This window comes from Scardinius erythrophthalmus (assembly GCF_964197995.2).
Source record: "Scardinius erythrophthalmus genome assembly, chromosome: 21".
Classification (NCBI taxonomy): domain Eukaryota; kingdom Metazoa; phylum Chordata; class Actinopteri; order Cypriniformes; family Leuciscidae; genus Scardinius; species Scardinius erythrophthalmus.
The window spans coordinates 33148998-33169468 of NC_138241.1; the positions used below are offsets into that span (position 1 = coordinate 33148998).

The 20471-nt window shown below is 36.6% G+C and overlaps 2 protein-coding genes across 2 annotated transcripts; both read left to right on the top strand.

Moving 5' to 3' along the window:
• Window positions 1–277: 277 nt before the first annotated feature.
• olig4 (oligodendrocyte transcription factor 4) lies at window positions 278–1015 on the top strand (the record flags this gene model as incomplete). The annotated part of the gene is made up of 1 exon (XM_081350421.1): window positions 278–1015. The coding sequence occupies one exon, from the start codon at window positions 278–280 to the stop codon at window positions 1013–1015; it is 738 nt and encodes a 245-aa protein (XP_081206547.1).
• A 5339-nt stretch (window positions 1016–6354) lies between these two features.
• Window positions 6355–14817, top strand: bsdc1 (BSD domain containing 1). The gene is made up of 11 exons (XM_081351046.1): window positions 6355–6603; window positions 7663–7720; window positions 8203–8319; window positions 8472–8639; window positions 8856–8910; window positions 9933–10048; window positions 10162–10230; window positions 11451–11535; window positions 11688–12104; window positions 13126–13229; window positions 14267–14817. The coding sequence occupies exons 1-11, from the start codon at window positions 6587–6589 to the stop codon at window positions 14297–14299; spliced, it is 1239 nt and encodes a 412-aa protein (XP_081207172.1). The 5' UTR covers window positions 6355–6586; the 3' UTR covers window positions 14300–14817.
• Window positions 14818–20471: the final 5654 nt, after the last annotated feature.

The window sequence follows — 20471 nt, forward strand, 5'->3', positions numbered from 1 at the left end:
GTGGAAGGGAAGGGATGTGGGGGTGAAAGTGTGCCCCCTCTGTCATTGGCTCTGGGCCTAATGTCACATTATGCGTCTCATTGTGTCTTTGTGAGGCTGAGGAGTATAAATCCAGCCCTCTCAGCGTTCACACACACACACACACACTCACTCCTGCTGCAGACCTACGCACTGAATCCTCAGAGAACAACAGCACGGGACACGCTGCATTTTATTAGGTTGACGTTTATCAAGTGGATTGTTCTCAACCAAGACTTTGAAAGGAACCAATTTCAAGATGGATTCTGATGCAAGCTCCACGTGCAGTCGGTCTTCTTCCCCGGACCTGGCCGTGGACTCAAGCTTTTTCTCCAACAAGATGTTCCAAGCTTACGGAGAAACGGGGCAGCCCAGGTCCGAGAAAGTTTCCGGACGCTCACAGAGCTCTGACTCCAGCGCAAAGAGAGATCACTCCAAAGACGACCAGCAAGATTTACGACTTAAAGTGAACAGCCGTGAGCGCAAACGCATGCACGACCTCAACCAGGCGATGGACGGGCTCCGAGAGGTCATGCCCTACGCTCAGGGCCCATCTGTACGCAAGCTATCCAAAATCTCCACCCTGCTCCTCGCCAGAAACTACATCCTCATGCTGTCCAGCTCTCTGGATGAGATGAAGAAGCTGATTGGTGATGTGTATGGAGCCAGCGCTCAGAGTCACTCGGCTAGACGGGTATTACCGCCAACTCCGGCTGCTCCGGCCCCCCAGTTGCAACTGCTCTCGCTTGCCCCATCCCTGCACTCTCTGGTGGGCGGCACCTCGACCACCACCCCGGGTGTAGCCCATGCCCCTCACTCTCCACCCTCGGCTGGGTATCTGGGTTTCCACGCTCCACCTCTTTCCACCCTGATGAAAGACCCTCTGCATCTCTCCAGCGGCTACAGGCATTTCCCCGGCATGCCGTGCCCCTGCTCCCTCTGCCAGCCTCTCCCTGCCTCCACAGCCAGCCTGCACAGCCTCTCCATGGGGAAGTGATCCAGGCGAGGCCCAGGCTTCAGGCTGGAGTAGGCCGAAGTTGAATCACAGACTCAAAAAGAACTGAAAACTTCTGGATGTGTTTCTAGTTGTGTTGTATACATTGTAAATGTCCTGTACAGAATTTGTTTTTTCTAACAAGCTGCTGCTATTTTTGTACTGAAGAATGTTTTGTAATGTTATAGCTGTCTGAAAGCGTTTTTTTTTTATAGTCACTATACTTGTTTGTTCTTTGTAGCAAAATGGAGATTGAAAACGTATAGTTTTGTTTCTTAAATTAAACTTCTATTATTATAATGAAAAATCCGTCTCTTGATTTCTCGTCTTATTTTGGTCAATCAAACAAAGTATTATTATAATGTTTTTTTTTAAGAAAAGTACACTTATCTATAAGAGAGATGTTTTTTTTCAAGCTCAAACCAGATTAGATTCAGCAACATTTTCAGATCTTATTGACTGAAGATCAACACAATCAAAGCAAATTGTTTTCTTAAAAAATAGAAGATTATAAAATATTGATTTCTATAGGTAATAATTAAAGATTACAAGATGATTTAGCATCTCCCAACTTCTCATATATATATGAGTATATATATAAAGTATATTACAGTACAAAAATTATATATATATATATATATATATATATATATATATATATATATATATATGTATTGTACTGTAATATGCTTTGACTAACAATGCACAATTTCAAATAAATAGATCAAATTTATTTATTTTTGGAATGTGCTAATAATGCCAGGCTACCATTGCAAATTATAATAAATTGACTTAAACTATTAAATAACTAAAATAATTGACTTGCCTGACCAAATAAAATGTAACAACATTTTTGGTTGAATAAATTGTTGGAAATTATTAAATAATTCAAGAACCGATACTAAACATCAATGAAAAATATCCTTCCACCCATAGTGATGTAAACCAAGCTAATATAAACAGACTAGAGTGATTGAAATAATGAGGTACTAAAAAAAAATAAAAAAAATAGCAGCTGCTCATCTGTCCTGAGATAATGTGTCAGTCTTTATGTGTGTCTATGTGTTTTGTGATATATATGAATATAAAATGAGTCCATATGTTTTCATCCAGCACCATTACCGCAATATTGCCCACACCATGTTATGTTTTTAGCATATGCTAACAAACATGGGCATCATTTCAGAGCGCTACAAAAAATGCTGCCATTGGACTGAACCATCTGTACTGAGACTAGTTAATGTATGAATAAGAAAGGCGTCCAGACCGCTCGGAGCCCGGGGCCTACTCTCACCCATCAATCAGACAGAGAGAGACGCAAGCTGTCGCCAGGTTGGCGCGTCAGCATTGTGCTGCACACGCAGGGGACGGCCAGCGCTCCTTTTCATGTTAGTGCAGGAAGATTTGTCACTGTCCAATAAAGCTGTGATCATATTCAGCCCGTCCTCACTGGGAGTCGTTTTTATGAGAGGCTCTGACAGCTGTGCACACCATCATTTGTTAGCTGGAAAGATCAGGGAAGACATTTGACTCTTCAGACTTTCTGATATGACCAATAGTTGGAGATGAAGGTGTGAAATAATAAGCACAACGGCATCAGAAATGAATCAGGGCTCAGGGTACAAATGCCACAAAACCCCTTTGATATTTGTAATGTAGGTAATAAAAATCCACTGTTTATTTACAATTGATCCAATTGAAGTAGTTAACATAATGACTTGCTTTTTATATGGTTAAAGATCTTCCATTCAAAAGTTTGGGGTCACAAAAATATTAATCATTAATGTTTCCAACAGTAATAATCAGAAATGTTTCTTGAGCAGCAAATCACCATATCCAGATGATATCTGAAGGAGCGTGTGACACTGAAGACTGGAGTCAATTCAGTTTTACATCACAGGAATAAATTATATTTGAATATATATATATATATATATATATATATATATATATATATATATATATATATATATATATATATATATATATATATATATATATTATGTGTATAAATTTAAAATTGTAATAATATTTCACAATGTTACTGTTACTGTACTTTTAATTATACTTTTACTTTTAATGTTTTTGGTGAGCATATATATTAAACATTTAAAAACGTTACAGACCCCAATTTTTAGGGGGGGTTTATGCCCTAATTAGGATAAAAATACTAAGTATTTAATTTCCTCATGTAATGTGAATGCATAAGGCCTCATTATATACTAAAATATCAAAACAAGTGAAAGTCTAATGAACAGCATCTGTGGCATGCTGTCAACCACCAACAAACATATTTTTGTTCTTGCAGTTCAAGTTTACTCTAAAATCAAGTTAATCCTAATGCACTTACATGAGAAGTCTAAGGTGCAAGGCATTCCTGAGAGGTTTAAAGCTAAGATATTTCATTAACATACGAGTATACAGTAATATTTTAATACATAAAGTCTTAAATTACTTTCGAAACTGTGTATTTTTATGTTTATTATTGTGCAACTTCAATTTTTAATGCAGATGGTGCCGATTGAACCCAGAATATTACTTTAAAGAGATCTCCTTTGAATATCAGTTATACAATTTATATAAAATGTTAGCTTTTTATTTTCACTCCGTCACTGAAGTTATTGATTTTAGGCTCTTTGCTACCTATGGTTAAATCCCACAGCCTCGAATGGCTTGTTTGCTTTAACGCACCATGGCACAACAGTTTTCAGAAATGCTATCTCTAATACTGAAGCATACATCAGAATAGTGCCAGCATGCAAAATGTTGCAATCCAATGTGTTTTTGACCTTGAAATCTTAATTTGTGCAAAATCCTTTTATACGCACATGCACACAGTTTGAGACTGTATTTCTCAAGAGCTAAATCAGGCGTGAAAAATACACATTTCTCCTCACAGGAATCCCGGGCCGACAACTGAAAGATCAGAGGAGAGATGAAGAGATGTGTCTCCTCTCCTCCTCTGCTCTCCTCCCTCTCTCTCTCACCCTAAATAGAGGAAGACAATAGCACTCGCTCCGAGCACAAAGAGAGGGCGCAGGGGGCAGCCCGTAACACAGCCCCCTCCTTTTGTGTTATTTTCTGGATGCGGTAAGCGTCCCGGTCGGCCTGCAGAGGGCCCTGACACTCCAACGGCAACACAAAGGCGCTTAGCTCCTTATTTATGGGCCCATTGACAGCGCTAAAGAGCTCCTGTCAGGGCCCTGCTCACAGTCAGCTGGTGAACGTCCCAGCGGGGGGAGGCAGCTGCCGTCCTGCCCAGAGAAGAAGCTCCCTCAGCGGGTCCCGTGTCCCTGCGGCCCCCCTGAGTCGGGGTCCCAGGCACAGGTGGGTATGGGAAGCTGAACACATTGTGGGGATTATTGGGAGCTGTGGCCCGGCCTGCTGCACAGGGATAATTAGACACATTGACTTGTGCAAAGCTGGTGTTTCCTGATTGGGGGCAGATGGTGACGGTCCAGAGAGAGAGAACAGCAGGGGATGTATCTGTATGTGAAAGCTTGTTAGGGAAAGGTAGAGATATATGTAACATATGAACAGATCTATCTATCTATCTATCTATCTATCTATCTATCTATCTATCTATCTATCTATCTATCTATCTATCTATCTATCTATCTATCTATCTATCTATCTATCTATCTATCTATCTATCTATCTATCTATCTATCTATCTATCTATCTATCTATCTATCTATCTATCTATCTATCTACTGTATAAATAAGTAAAATGTATGATTCTACTGTCACTTTTGATTGGTTTAATGTGTCTTTTCTGTTTAAAAGTATTATTTTTTCCCCATAAAAACATCTTACTGACCCCAAACTTTTGGGCAACTTTTGGTCATATATAGTATACACACACACACACACACACACACACACACACACACACACACACACACACACACACACACACACACACACGCGCACACTTTTTCCTTATAAAACTTAACATCAAACCTGACCCTCTCTCTCTCTCTCTCTCTCTCTCTCTCTCTCTCTCTCTCTCTCTCTCTCTCTCTCTCTCTCTCTCTCTCTCTCTCTCTCTCTCTCTCTCTCTCTCTCTCTCTCTCTCTCTCTCTCTCTCTCTCTCTCCTTGTGTTTCTGCTGCCCAATGATCCTTCTGCAATCTGTTCTGATTGTGACATAGCGGGAGCATCTAATCAATACATGAATACACCTTCTGTGGCCCCAGATTTAGACTGACAGAGTTAATCAGGGAACCAAAGGTCCCAATTAGTGGGATTGGGGAGCATTTGGGGGACATATTGTGGAACACACGCACATATTGCTCCGGGAGGCTTCAATTAAGAGAGAGGCACACGAGACGGCAAGGCTGACCCGGTGACATTCTGTTAAACCTCACTTCCTGTCACTCGCTCAGAGCTCGCTGACAAGCCAAACACAGCTGGGGTGCTTATAATGTGTGTGAGGGGTCCGGGGCCTCAGGTGTGTAGTTAAACACTCCCATTAGGGCTCAATCCATATGGGCTGTTCTGAATTCTAATGAGGTGATAAACTCCTCGTGTCAATTCCATTATGAGCAAATTCATTTCTTGATTATGTGTAACAGAGTGACGAGACAAACTCTCTCCCCTGAGACCTCACACCACTTATGATTGTTTTCAGTCCTCTGAAATATGAGGCACCTCACTAAGATCCTGATTTTGACTACCAAATGAACAGGGCGGGGGAAAAGCTTAACATTTTGAAACATACTTTGAAAAACAGAGACAAAGGAAGTTTTTTTTATTTTTTTTAAATCTGTATTTCATTTTAAAACTAAAGATTTTTTCATTATCCTAGAGGACAGATATATATATATATATATATATATATATATATATATATATATATATATATATATAAATGAAATATATAAAATGATAAAATATATAAAAAAAAAATTACCCATATGTAAAATATAAATAAAATCACCCTTAAATTTATTTTTATCACTGGACGTTCAACCAGGGCCACATTTCCCTGTTATATTTACATGTGTGTGTGTGTATATATATATATATATATATATATATATATATATATATATATATATATTAACACTAGCACTATATAGCACTATTTAAAAAATGTATAAAATATTGTATATGACTATAGTGAAGACAGTTATATGTAGCTGTATTCACTACAAAGTCAGATCCCACATTTTTTTTACATTTTTAAAATAGTGCTATATAACCTTTAAATATATATAGAGAGATATATAAGAAATATATTAAGCGTTATTTATTTATTCAAAATTAGTCTCTTGTAATGTGTGATTGTTGCTCTTGACGGCCCCTAGAGGCCTTCAGTGTAATGACAGGTGTTTTCGCGTTTCATCACAAATCTTGATCCTTTGCGGTTGCCTTACGCCGCAGTCTTACTAAAAAATATTTTTACATACTAATTCAAACACACGTTCACTTTTTTAACGCAATTTACTGGTTTATATCACTCTTAAAATCATTAGTAAATAATCTTCACTATGTTTAGTGTGGTGTTTATTAATATTATTTTGACGCTTTGGTGAGGTCAGAGTTCAGTTCACACGGATGTCGTCATGCGATGAAGATGGCTGACGGGTGAGTTTACTGCAGACAAATGTTCACTTTTTTATTTTAATGCACGATATAATTAATATATTAGCGTTTTGCAACAGTAATTCCACTCTGAAGAGTGTATATCCGCGTTAAAGAGATGTCTGTGTCCTTTGTAAATGTTGAGTTTTATTGACGGATGTGAAATAGGAAGTCGGACGTGTTTGTTTACAAAAATATCACGAAGTCATGAAAGACAAATACATGTTACAGTCATCGTTATTATTGTAATATTCCTATAAATCCATCCCATATAAACATTTAAAAAAACATAGATCATGTATATCACAGTAAAATGATGAAACTGAATGGTCAGAGTCATTGAAATGAACGCATGTCGCAGATTGTTCCAGAATGATTAAGTCAGACTATTTGCACACATGATTTATCGATTATGAGTCATTCCTATCCTATGTAGGACTTACTGTACCTCAAATATGTCGAAGGTTAAATATTTTTGTTTTAAAGAATTATAATTACATAGGTTAGTTTGATTTTATATCAGTTTTACTATTAACATACTGGAGAATTGTAAATTCTTTGGTCGCCAGTCACTCACATCCTGTTCATTTTCTTGCCATTGTGTAAATAATCAGGTTTAATTAGTGAAGTTTAAGTGCCTAAGCTTGACTAGAGCATATTTCTATACAGAAACAAGTCAAATCACCTTTATTTATATAGCACTTTACAATACAGATGGTACAATACAAGCAGCTTTACAGTGATAATAGGAAAATAATGCTGTACAGCAGAAAATAGTGTCATATTCCAGCTTAAGTTCAGTAATGGTTCACTTTTTGTTGTAAAAAGTTATTAATTTAGTTCATAAATTATATACAGCTGCTCTTGAGAAAACAGTGATGTTATTGTGCAGTTCAGTTCAGTCCTCATATAATGGTGAAACATAAATACTTCCTTAAATTACAACACATGCATATCCATTTTTAAGGTTACAGAGTTCTAATGGCACTGTATGCCAGGATGGACCCAAATGTAACACGTCTGATGATTATTTATCATTTGAGTCATGTCTGCTGATTTCAGGGAAGGAGGATGGTGGGGAGGCTGGCTGACACAGAGCTTCCAGACCGTCAAAGACAAGGTGAGAGAAATCCAGACCAGTAATCCAGATCAGTTCCAGTGTGACTTTATGATATGGATAATATTTGAGGAATCTCTCAATGATGTGTTTTGGAAAAGCAATGGCTACAAACGGTGTTGAACGTTTTGAATCACTAGTGAGAATGCTTCTATTTTGCATTATTTTCTAATTTGATAAAATGTTTATTTTATCAGAAGAACAATTTAAGTGAAGTTATTGAAAATCAGCATGTATTTTTTATATTCGCTCCCCTCTTGCTTTATTAGTGTAGAAAAATTATTTCTCATTTATATTTCTGTCTTAACAACCTTACTTCGTTTTAAATCTAAAACGGTTTAATTTATTAAAATAAATCCCAGATATTTAATATGGAGCCAGATTTCTGGACCCCGTTGTAGATTAAATTAGTTTTAAATCTTACATAAATATTACATTTGTTTTCTTGTTCAATATTTCATACATATATTCTGTTTTCTCAACAGTCAGCCGAGGCGTACGAGTTTATCAAACGAGACCTGACAGAATTCTCCAGCGTGGTCCAACATGACACAACATGCTCCATTGTTGCGACAGCGAATGCTGTTAAGAGCAAACTGGCCGTAAGGAAACAATTTTACTTTACATCACACCAAAACAATGTTAATTGTATAGTGTTTGGTCTTCAGTGCTAAGAGTAGACATCTCTTTAGGTTAGTTTATGTAGATGTAAACCCTAGCCACAGATTATAGGGTTTAAGCTGCTGCTTTTTAGGTTGAAGGTTCATCAGAGGCCACGGAAAAGGTGAAGAAGGGCCTTTCAAATATCCTGGGTGTGATCACAGACACTTTGGCCCCTCCCCAAGACATGACCATCGACTGTGATGTCATCACGCTGGTGGCCACTCCTTCAGGCACAACAGAGGTGTATGACAGCGGCAAGGTCAGCCACATTCACTCTTTAGAAATATATATACTATGTATGTGTGAGGGACACATGATGGGGTTTATTGTTCAGTCATAGCCATGACAAATATATGCATATCATTTGTTGAATCACTTGCTAAATTGAATCTTGTTTTCATGAACTTGTTGATAGAGGACAGTAGAGTGTCAGTATTCCATCATTTTGATTGACATGTTCTGGTTTTCCTCTCAGGCTCGACTCTACAGTCTTCAAGCAGACCCTGCTACATACTGCAATGAGCCAGACGGTATGTCTCTTTCTCAAGCAGGGATGTGTGTTGTTCAAGTTCAAGTGTTTGATGTGTATTGCATGTAGGGCTTGGTTAAAAATATCGATTTCTCAATTTTAATCGATTCTCATTTTGAAGAACCGATTATGATTCTTAAATGCAGAGGATCAATCTTTCTATGCTGTTTTCAGTTGATCAATGAACAAAACTTTGTAGGACCTCCCATCCAATAAATCACAATGAGCTTTGTTACTTTTGATATGAAACAAGTCTCAGCTTTCAAATTCTGTTAAAGGATATTTCCGGTATTTAGCCCTTTGAGTCTCTTTTCTGGTTTGTTTTGGATGAACTAGAGTGGTGGACACAGAAATGTTGACGATGGGTCCTGTCTCGACTTTGACCGCTTCAGAGTGGCTGTCTATGGGCACGCACGAACATGACCTTAAAACAACCCTTAACGTTCGTTTTCAAAACTGTGCAACTCACCGAGTGGTTAGTGGTGTTCGTTGATGATTAAAAACAAATATATCGGCGCAATGTATGATAACGCTCCTGACCACTTGATGTAAACAGCCCCCTTTTCCATTTCCGGTAGCGCAGTAATATCAGCGAGCAATGAGTCCTCCAACAGAAATCAATGGGATTTTACAAAATGGCAAATAAAACACGACAGAAACTGTATTTCGCTACGCTACTTGTTTTGGATCATCAACGAACAATTATCAACATGTTCGTGCGTGCCCGTAGCCAGCCACTCTGAAGCGGTCAAAGGCGATTCTAAAGTCAAAAGAGTCAAAAAGTCAAGACAGGACCCATCGTCAAAACTTCTGTGTCCACCACTCTAGTTCATCCAAAACAAACCAGAAAAGAGACTCAAAGTGCTAAATACCGGAATTATCCTTTAACATTACAGTGATGTTTCTGATAGGCCCCAATTAATCAACATTGAATCGAATCATATTGCAAGCTTGTGAAACAAATCTAATGGAATTGTGAAATTTGTGTCTTTGCCCTAATTCCATGTATTTTTGTCTTTCCAGGCCCTCCACAACAGTTTGATTCCTGGCTCTCCAGTTTCATTTTAGAAGAGAGGAAGGCAGAGATCTCTGAACTGCTGGTCAACAGTCCTGCCATAAGAGCTCTCTATACTAAAATGGTATGATCATGCTTCATCCTCCTTTAATTTACATTCTTATTGACCATCTGATTTTTGTCTGGGCACATTATTCAAGATGTAATTTTTTTGTTACTTTAATCTTTTGATGTCAGGTGCCGGCAGCAGTGGCTCATTCAGAGTTCTGGCAGCGGTACTTCTATAAAGTGTTCCAATTGGAGCAGGTACAGCAGATCTGTGTCTTGATGAGAATTCAGGATTATGTGCTTATCTGAACACACACACAGCCCAGACACTCAAACAACATGATGACATCAGTATGAGTCACATGATACTTACCAGCACAACACTTTCTTTGCTGAGGTTTCGTTTTTGTTTTAGGTGTGCTATCAAAGACACAGCCAGTCAGTTAAAGATTAACATGGTAGCGCCATCTGCTGATCAGAGTGTGTATCTACAATAGGTTAGCAGTCTGTGTGTAGAGAAGTGGTTCTCAACCTGTTTAACTCAAAAGCCAACACAATAAGCCCCCCGTATTATGGCAAAAATGTGCCTTTTTAATCAACACAAACTGGGAGATAAATTAAGCAACTGCAATTAATTGTGTGATTACAGAAGTTTCAAGAACTGTATAAAAACAATAGTGGGGATTGTTTTAAAAAGTAATATAGGATTGCAGTTTAAAATTTGATTAATTTGCTTTGTAGTTAGATTATTTTAATACACAATTTAATCAATCATAAATACAAAAGCAAACAAACTTAATTCATTACAATAATTTTAAGTCATCATTTGGCCTCTAAAAAGTTTGCTAAGGCCTTCTGATTGGTCTAAAAATGCATCTATGCATCGCAATGCGTTAATTTTAGAATTTAAAACTACCTAGTCTGTTAAACATTTATTTATTTGCCAAAATACAGCTCAACATTACAAATACAACAAAATACAAATCACATATTTTCAGGTGTAAAAGTCCACCAAATCTAGATCCCCAATCGAATTCCAGAATAGTACAACATATTTTATGAAAATAATTATGAATCAAACCTAATAATCAAATCAAATGGATAAACATTTTCTGTTTGTTACTTTTCAGTGATATTGTGTACATTAAGTGGTTGTTTTATTTAAAGGGACAGTTCACATATAAATGAAAATCTGTCATAATTTACTCACTATTATGAAAAAAACTAATTGGTCAATAAAACATTCCAGGGTCTATATCTTCTAGCATTAAAATGTTCATTAATGTGTCATTATTTTCTCTGTTATGACCATTTTTTAAAAACAATGTTATTCATTGTATATAATTGCTGCTTTAGGGTTTGCACAGCTCCCTTTAAAATTAATATACTCTTATAATGGCACAATAATTGCACAAAAACATTTTATATATCATAAAATGTGTGTGTGTGTGTGTGTGTGTGTGTGTGTGTGTTTGTAGGATGAGGCTAGGAGGGTAGCGTTGAAGCAGAGAGCAGACCGCAAGACTTCTGAGAGTCTTGGTTGGGAGGAAGAGGACGAAGAAGGTTTGACTGAATTTTTATGGGAAAGTGTCAAACATATCAACTAGCTAAACCTTAGTGTCCGTTCCAAAACTTTGTGATGTAGGAAGCTCACTAGGTTTTGGAACAGAGCTTTTGTGTTCCTTTATCAGCATCTTTTCTCTCTCTGTCCGCAGGTGAGTTTCTTGGGGCCGCGTCTTCATCTCGCTTAGATTTCACCCCCCCGGTGGAAGAGGCACGTGTCCCTGCTGTGACGATAGAGACCCCTGAAAGCTCCTCACCTCCTCAAGTGGTGGTTTCCTCCAGCAACGTAGCATCTGACGTCACCCCCTCCGTAAGCAGTGACAGCGTCAGTTTCCCCACCCAGATCGAGAATCAAGCGGACTCTGTCACCATCAGAGTCACGCAGCTGTCGCCCGCTGATGATGAGGTCTCTCAGAAACTCTCAGAGGCCAGTCTACAGGAGACAGTCCCGGAGGAGCGACCCGCGCAGCGTGAAGAGCCCGCCAGAGAGGACATGGCTCAAGACCTCCGAGTGTTTGAGCTCAACTCGGACAGCGGCAAATCCACACCCTCCAATAATGGCAAAAAAGGTAAGGAAGCCCCCATAACAATTTGTACTAACTAAATAGATCAATAAATTAAAAACATACTATATGTTGTTTGCTATATACCATCTATACACACACAAGACACATCATGGTCATATTCCAGGATGACAATGCCAAGATTCATCAGGCTCAGATTGTGAAAGAATGGTTGTGAGGAGCATGAAGAATCATTTCCACACATGAACTGATGCTCCTCTGAGTCCAGATCTTAAATTCATTGAAAGTCTTTGGGATGTGCTGGAGGAGACTTTACAGAGTGATGGACTCTTGCATTGACAACACAAGATCTTAACAAAAAATTATGCACCTCTTGGTAGAAATAATGTTGTGATGTTATTTTCATACATTTTTGGTCATGATCTTATATTGACAAGTAATAGCTCACTCAAAAATGGTAATTTGTGCAAAATGTTTTTTAACTTATTGTTTAACATTAAAACAACCAGCATAGCAACGTTTTAACATACACTACCATTACACATTTTTGTCAAAAAAAGAAAAAAAAAGATTTTCATACTTGTATTCAGCAAGGATGCATCAGATAAAATGACCGTAAAGACATTTATAATGTTACAAAAGATTTCTATTTCAAACAAACACTGTTTTAATTGACAAAGAATCATGAAAAAAATGGATCACCATTTCCACAATAATATTATAATAACTATAATATACACAATAACAATAATAACTGTTTTCAACATTGATAATAATCAGAAATGTTTCTTGAGCAGCAAATCATCATATTAGAATGATTTCTGAAGGATCATGTGACACTGAAGACTGGAGTAATGATGCTGAAAATTCAGCTTTGAACACAGGAATAAATTAGATTTTATAATATATTCACATAGAAAACAGTTATGTTAAATTATTAATATTCTGAAATATTATTAAGTTTTTATTGTATTTTTGATCAAGTAAATGCAACATAAGATATCTTGAAATCTTGTCTTCTTGATTGCTGATGTAATGTTTGCACTGTGTGTATTTACACATGTAGGTTCGAGTACAGATGTGAGTGAAGATTGGGAGAAGGATTTTGATCTGGATATGACAGAGGAGGAGGTTCAGATGGCTTTGTCGAAAATAGACGCAACGGAAGAGGTTTGTTCTTTATGATGGTTAACGATAAACTAGAAATGACAAAGACCCTTATACCGTGTTTAGGAACAATACAGACTAATGATACAGAGTAATAAAGAATAGGGCTGGGTAGTAATATGACGGTATATGTCGTGGCGACGGTATAAAATATTTTGCTATATCGTGTATATTGCGGTATATATATATATATATATATATATATATATATATATATATATATATATATATATATATATATATATATGCGCATAGCACAACACTATTGACACTTTTGTTTTATTACTTTTGTTTAATTTATATTTTTGTTGTTTGTAATTTGCTTTGTTTTAATAACAAAACAAAAAAACTAGATTGTGATATATCGTTATTGTGAAATAAAATTTCTCATATTGTGAAATAAAATTTCTCATATTGTGAAATTAGATTTTGGTCATATCGCCCACTCCTAATACGGAATGATATTTTATTTTCTGACCGTGACTGGACGGGCCCAAGTTTATAAACATCAAATTTTTCATTTGAAAGCAATGATATTTCTTCAGATTTACACACCCAAAAACAGTTGAGCGCAGGGGTTTTATCTTCTTTGATTTGTTGAACATCAAATAGGCATCAGAAATCCAAGGATTTTTCTAGCTTGTTTCTTCCTAATTAACTTATTAGCTTCATCAGAAACACAGCACTGAGTGATGTTGTAGTCCGAGTAGTACATGTTAACTGAACTCCAGATGTGTGATTTGGTAGATGCCTTTACCCAAGGCAAATTATTTGTTTCACATATACTAGGTGTCTTGTGCATGTATGGGCAGTTCAAAGTTCTTGCTTTAGCGTTTAAGTCATTGACATGTGACACATCAGGATAGATTAGCATGTACACAGTGCAGTGTGGTCAATATGTATATCTGACCTCCGAATGTTTTCTAAGTGATCCGATAACAAAACTTTTATGGTTTTCGCTATCCATTTGTGATGTTCACTGAGATGAATGTTAATACCAGTTATAAATTTGGTTTTCATTATTTTAATCTCTTCACCAGTTGGAAGATGCAGACTGGGAGAACTGGGAGTGAGAATGTGGTGGAGGGAATTCTGGTCCAAAATCGACACACGAGACGTTGCTGTACCCAAAGTGAACCATGCTTAATGTATTTAACTCCTAGTCTACAGTCACACCTGCTCATTTCACCAGTCCATTGAGCGGGTCTCCTCCTGCGAATGAAATTAACATGCTAGCTATACACTCGTCCACCGAGCGAGCATCTGAAGTGTGTTCTCTAATCAGAGCTGGTGAAGGGGTGATCTGTTTTTGCTCTGGCTCTCCTAAAAATGACCTGCGGTGAAACACTAAGACAGTTCAGAGAAAGCACGTGTCGGCTAATGAGGAGAGGTCATCTCGCATTGCCATTTGTACCTGCCGTATATGTACATTAATGTTATTCTTCTTTGGAGATTTCAGTGGGAGAATGCAAATTAATTGCCAGGGCTCCTGATTAGCTGTAATCGATTAAGCTGTTCATCATTCTTATAGGATTAGAAAATAATCTTTCACATTAAAAAATATATATTTATGTTTCTTTTTTTTCTCTGGCATAGGTCTCTGGCTTCTTCTTTTTTTAAAGTTAGCTTCTCTTGAAATACTAACACCTTTAATCGTATGCAAGTTATTCTAGCATTGAGAATGGAAATGGAGAGATGCTTCATTCATTCTGCTGATGTTCTATGGCCTTGTTTAGTGTTTGGTGTTGAATGAAAAAAATGTCATGCAAAAGTTACAAAAAAAAAAAGTTGCTATTTCACTAAATGCACCTGTGTTTTCCTGTGATGTCCACTTTATCTTCCTGTCCTTGTCTCCATCTTCTCGTAATTACAGTCTGAAATAGTAAATGTGATATCTCTGCTCAGAATTTCATCCAGATGGTCATGGGTTACATAGTTTACTAATTTAAGGATAATTTGTGTTCTCATTTATTTGTCACTTCAAAAACACTGTGTCAATATAGGTTTAAACTGCAGGCCAATATTTTAGGCATCAAGTTTTAAGGTGAGGCTCATCTTTAGGGGAATACAACCTCCAGACTGACTATCATTAGAATATCTTGCATGCTGCATATCTACAGTGTTTCTCTAGACCTTTACTTCAATTATAATCTGCTGGCATTATTTGAAAACGGGTCTCAAACTGTCAATACTTTTTACAATTATATTGTCCTCTATTTTTCCAATGAACATCACCATTAAAAGCAATATCATGCAAATTGGTGATTTGTTTTAATAGCTGTTTTTTTTTTTAAATATATTGCACATGCTATAAGTTTAGAATACTTGGCAAGTTGGCATATAGCACACAACTCATATGCACTACTTTTATAATACTTATATTATGATTTTTGGATACTGTTTTGGAGCTTGACAGCTCCAGTCTCCATTAATTGTAATTGCATGGAAAAAACAACCAGTACATTTGTCAAAATCTCGTTTAGTGTTCTCTGGAAGAAAGTCATGACGACGAATGACAGAATTTTCTTTCTTTTTTTGACTAAATGTTTGTTTAAAGATAACCTATAACAGATTAATTATGGTGTGCCATAGTTGTTATACTTTAGACCTGTCTGGGATGGTTTTCGCGGGAAATGTTGCACATACGTCACTTGCTCGTGCATGTTTGGTCATATTCGAAAATAGAGAACAATTTCTCCAGCTATTTTGACGAGTCCAAACAGAAGAAAGTGCTGACAAAAAGACAACACAGCTCGTAATAAAACCAGAATCAACTTGGCTTGGCTTTTTTGAAGAAGACTCAATTGAGGGATTTGAAATGCTGTAAAAGTGACACGAAGACACGTTTTTATTACTCAACAGGTGAGGTATTTCACTGAACTGATAGACTGCTCTCTATAGAGTATTGCATTTTCTGTAAAAACAAGATGATCTAAATGTGTCTTCAGGAGAAGCATAGGCCTACACTATTAAAAAGTTAATTACACTATTAAAACATTCACCATAATCAACGCAGCAGACATCGGTGGCATCCATTTTAAATACATTGATTTTAACATTAGTTAACTATCTTAGGTAACAACATGAACTGAATTAACATGAACAAACAATGAACAGCTGTATTTTTATTAACTAACATTAACAAAGATTAAATATTGTAACAAATGTATTGCTCATTGTTATTTCATGTTAGTTAAAACATTAACTAATGTTAAGTAATGAACCTTTTAAATATAGTCTAACTTTAAACATGGTAGTTTCTCTTGAGGACAGCAGATGGCAGACTTGAGCCAAACCTGTGAATTAAAACCACTGGTTTTGGCATGTACAACACAGAACAGTGTTAGCCTTTCTCCCAAACAAACAGCTTTGTAGTCAGTTTTGGAAGGGATATTAATTTTTTTTTTTTTTCATTTTCTTTTGAAGTTATGGCGTGGTGGTTGATATGGTTAATTTAGCTCAGTTTCTGGGTTTACAGCTTTTACTGTAAGGAGTGTTTTGCATTCTCTGTGTTCCTGCACCTTTATATACTGTATGCTTTATACATGTAAAGAAGTACAGTACAGTACTAAAATTAAAAACAGTGCTACACTGTTGTCACAAGGCCTCACTATATAGCATGTTGCATGTTTAATTCAGTGATTCACATGCAATCATCTCAGAAATGGTTATTTAGCATTTTTAATCTAATTTAGTGTAAAACTCTCTTAAAGGGGTGGTATAATACCCTTTTCACAAGATGTAAAAAAAGTATTTTGATGTCCCCAGAGTGTGTATGTGAAGTTTTAGCTCAAAATAGATATTTTTATACAGCATATTCAAAATTGTCACTTTTTTGAGGGAACACTCTCATTTTCAGACACTGAAAATTTCACCAACTTTTAGCCTTTTATGTTCAAATCGGAGTCAGACAACGATGGAGAGACTCAAGAAGAAGTGACAACATGTAGAAGCAACAGGACATTTCATTATCTTCATTGATTAGCATATTCTTTCTTGATAATCTATAAATCGTGTTCTGGGGGCGGGGTTTATGTAAATTTTAGGGTTAGTGATGTCACTAACCCGGGAGGAATGTCGTGTAGTCTCTACCAGCCGTTTGTCGTAGTCCTTAAAAAGCCATTTCTGTAAAAGCAAATATCTCCCTTTGCTTTGAACTTTGAGCGTTGTAACTTTGCAGATGTTGTTCATGCTCAAACAGCAACATTACACACTAACTAAAGTTAGAAAAGTGAAATCATAATCAACCACCCCTTTAACTTTTGGCAGTCTGAAAGAAAGTCAAGAAAGAGATAGAAAAAAATAGAGAATAGCAGTTAACTGTCAAGTTGAACGCATTGCATTGTGGGATACTGTTCTGAGCCAAGTGCAAATAATAGTGCTATCAATCCTGTGAGCTAAGTTTGAGTTTTTTAAAAGTCCATGAATGTTGGTCAAAAGCTTAAAAATATGAAGTTTAGAAAAGACTGATTATATATCAGACTGGTTTGGTATCTATACATAAGTGGTTCAAGCTGAATTCATTTCAGGAGGTTTAGAACAAACCACATCTATACAGTGTTGCCTTTCAAGATCCTAAGAAATGTTTGTGTTTTGAGAAAGTTCGGTTTAGTATTTGAGCAGTAGTTAGTTGGAGAGATATTGAAACAGAGAAAGAAACGGAAAGAGGCGTGTCGGCTCATTATCCCATTCCTATACATTTAACCAAGCCAATTAAAAATAATGAAATTCTTAATGAACTCTCTTCATCACTCTTTAACTTTCCTGTCAGTCTAAAACCCTTTCAATTACTTTAGGCTCCTTCAGCCTTTCACTCGTGTGTTTAACCTGAAGAGTCCTTCACTGTTTCACACACACACACACACACACACACACACACACACACACACACACACACACACACACACACACACACACACACACACACACACACACACACACACACACACACACACACACACACACACACACACACACACACGTGATCGCTCTTCAGATGGTGAGTCTGTGAAGTGTTTCTGTCTGAATGCTGCTGATGTTGGCCTGTTTTTGTTCTTTTAGTTGGGACACTTCACATCTCCCAGCATGCACTACTGTAGGAGGGTTTATCAAAGACATGTGAGTCTCCAAGACCTATGGGTATTGCTCTCTATTTTCACTTTACTCCGTGTTCCTGTGATCTGTAAAAAACATAAAGCAGTCCTGCCTGCAATATATCTGTATAGCGTTAATATGATGCTAAACTAACAATGTAATACTCATATAATATGCAAATATTGGGTTACATTTTTGTTTGTATTGAACTGTATCAATACTTGAATGACAATTGAATTTCTCTTCATATTTTTTTTTTTTTTTTGAGCTTGTTGCAAAATATGGAAGCCCATTTCTGCCACTTCAGGGAAAAAACATGTTCATACATGGTCAATCATAATTATGGCATAAAAAGCCATAATTTTGACATGAACTACAAACAAAGTTGGAATGATGGCATTCTAAGTCGTAATTCTAAGATAAAAAGTCAAAATAATGAGATAAAAAATCATAAATATGACAAAATTAAAAATTTCATAATCAGCACTAATTAGGACTGCCAATTTCAACTTATGTCATAAATATGACTTTGACATAATTGTCATTTAAGTTGGAAGGATGGGATTCTAAGTCATAATTCTAAGTTAAAAAGTCAAAATAATGTGATAAAACTATAAATTTGACAAAAAATAGTTAATAGTTTCTCAGAATTTTGAAATAAAAGTCATTTATGAGATGAAAAAGTCTGCATTATGGCATTCTAAGTCATAATTATAAGATACAAGTCAAAATTAAATATAAAGAAATAAATGACAAAAAAATAAACTTCTCTTAATTAAGACTAATTATGACTGTCAATTTTTACTTTTTATGTCAAACTTTTGACAAAATATTGAGATAAAAGTCATAAAAAATTATAAAATCGACATTATCATGACTAATTATGACTTTTTGTCAATTTCTTTTCAATTGTATGACTTAGTTTATCATGATTTTGACTTTTTGACTTTTGTGATATCATAATGATTTAACAAAGCATGATTTTTTTATAAGGCAATATTAGAAGGCAAGATAATCAGCAACTATGAGATCTAATATGTGCAGAAGGCGGTGCATTAAAGTTTAAATTGACATCAAGTGATGGTATTTAACATATGCAGAAAGCTGATTATGCCCAGTAATTGAGCTTTGACTGCAGTGGCACACACTTCTGCTCGACATCACTTTGGGTTCGCAGTGCAGTGGTTGGCATCTTCTTCTTCTGTATTTAATTGACCTGCCACGCCATTGCCAGTGTTTGCTTTAGGTATAATGAGTGTGTGGTAGAAAACGTGGCAGAGATGTGTGTTTGTGTGGCTTGGCAACGCTGAGACTAAATCTCTAGAGCTCGCAGAGGGCAGCCTGTGATTTTCTCCATCGGTTTGGCATCACTTATGCAATGTTGTCATTACGTGAATTACGTTTTTAGCTCCTGTTGCTGTTTAGATGTCAAATGCACTTCTTACAACTTCAGTTTGAAATCTCATGAGGGAACTGATGTATTTACTTGTGACTGACTCATGCTAGCAAACATAATCTTTCCTTTTTTTTGAAATTGCTCATTGTAAGTGTAATATCTAGGCTATAAAATGATTATCCAGTAATCACAAATGAATTGTGGGAGCCCTGTTTTTAGCTCACAGCTTCAGTCACTAACTAGTCTGGTCTCCCTCCAGGTGGTCCATGTTCTTATTATCGAGAGAGAAAAAAGAAGAAAAAAGCTCCAAACTGGGAGGCACTATAGTCAGACCCTCGGATAAGACTGGGAGGACGGTTACCATGGAAACAATGTTCCTCGTCTTTATTCCGTTTTGCGTAATCTGTATTCCTGAGACAGACTGTAGAATTGAGCCGTTCCTCCCTTTCTCTGCTCTGTCAGTAATGGAGTGGTACAAGCTTTTTATTGCTATATTGAAGCTGTTTTTATTGCCATCTGATTGGGCTCAAGATTTCTTAAAGTCCCCCTGTGGTGAAAATCAAGCTTTTATTGTTGTTTTATGTCTATGTGGTGTTTTTAATATGCTTTAAGACAAACCATGTGCAAATTCATTAGTCAACACAACATTTCTGAGTATTTTCTCTTTAAAACTGCAGTGAACCAAAGACAGTCTCAAAAACGCAGTTTTAAATCGGTGGTGTTTCTGACGTCACAAACCTTGTAACCAATCAGAT

Excerpts from the sequence above, each read along its gene's own strand:
- bsdc1 (XM_081351046.1), top strand. Across the intron at positions 7,721-8,202 it reads TCCAGACCGTCAAAGACAAG|TCAGCCGAGGCGTACGAGTT; the intron begins GTGAGAGAAATC and ends TTTTCTCAACAG. Across the intron at positions 12,105-13,125 it reads CTCCAATAATGGCAAAAAAG|GTTCGAGTACAGATGTGAGT; the intron begins GTAAGGAAGCCC and ends TTACACATGTAG.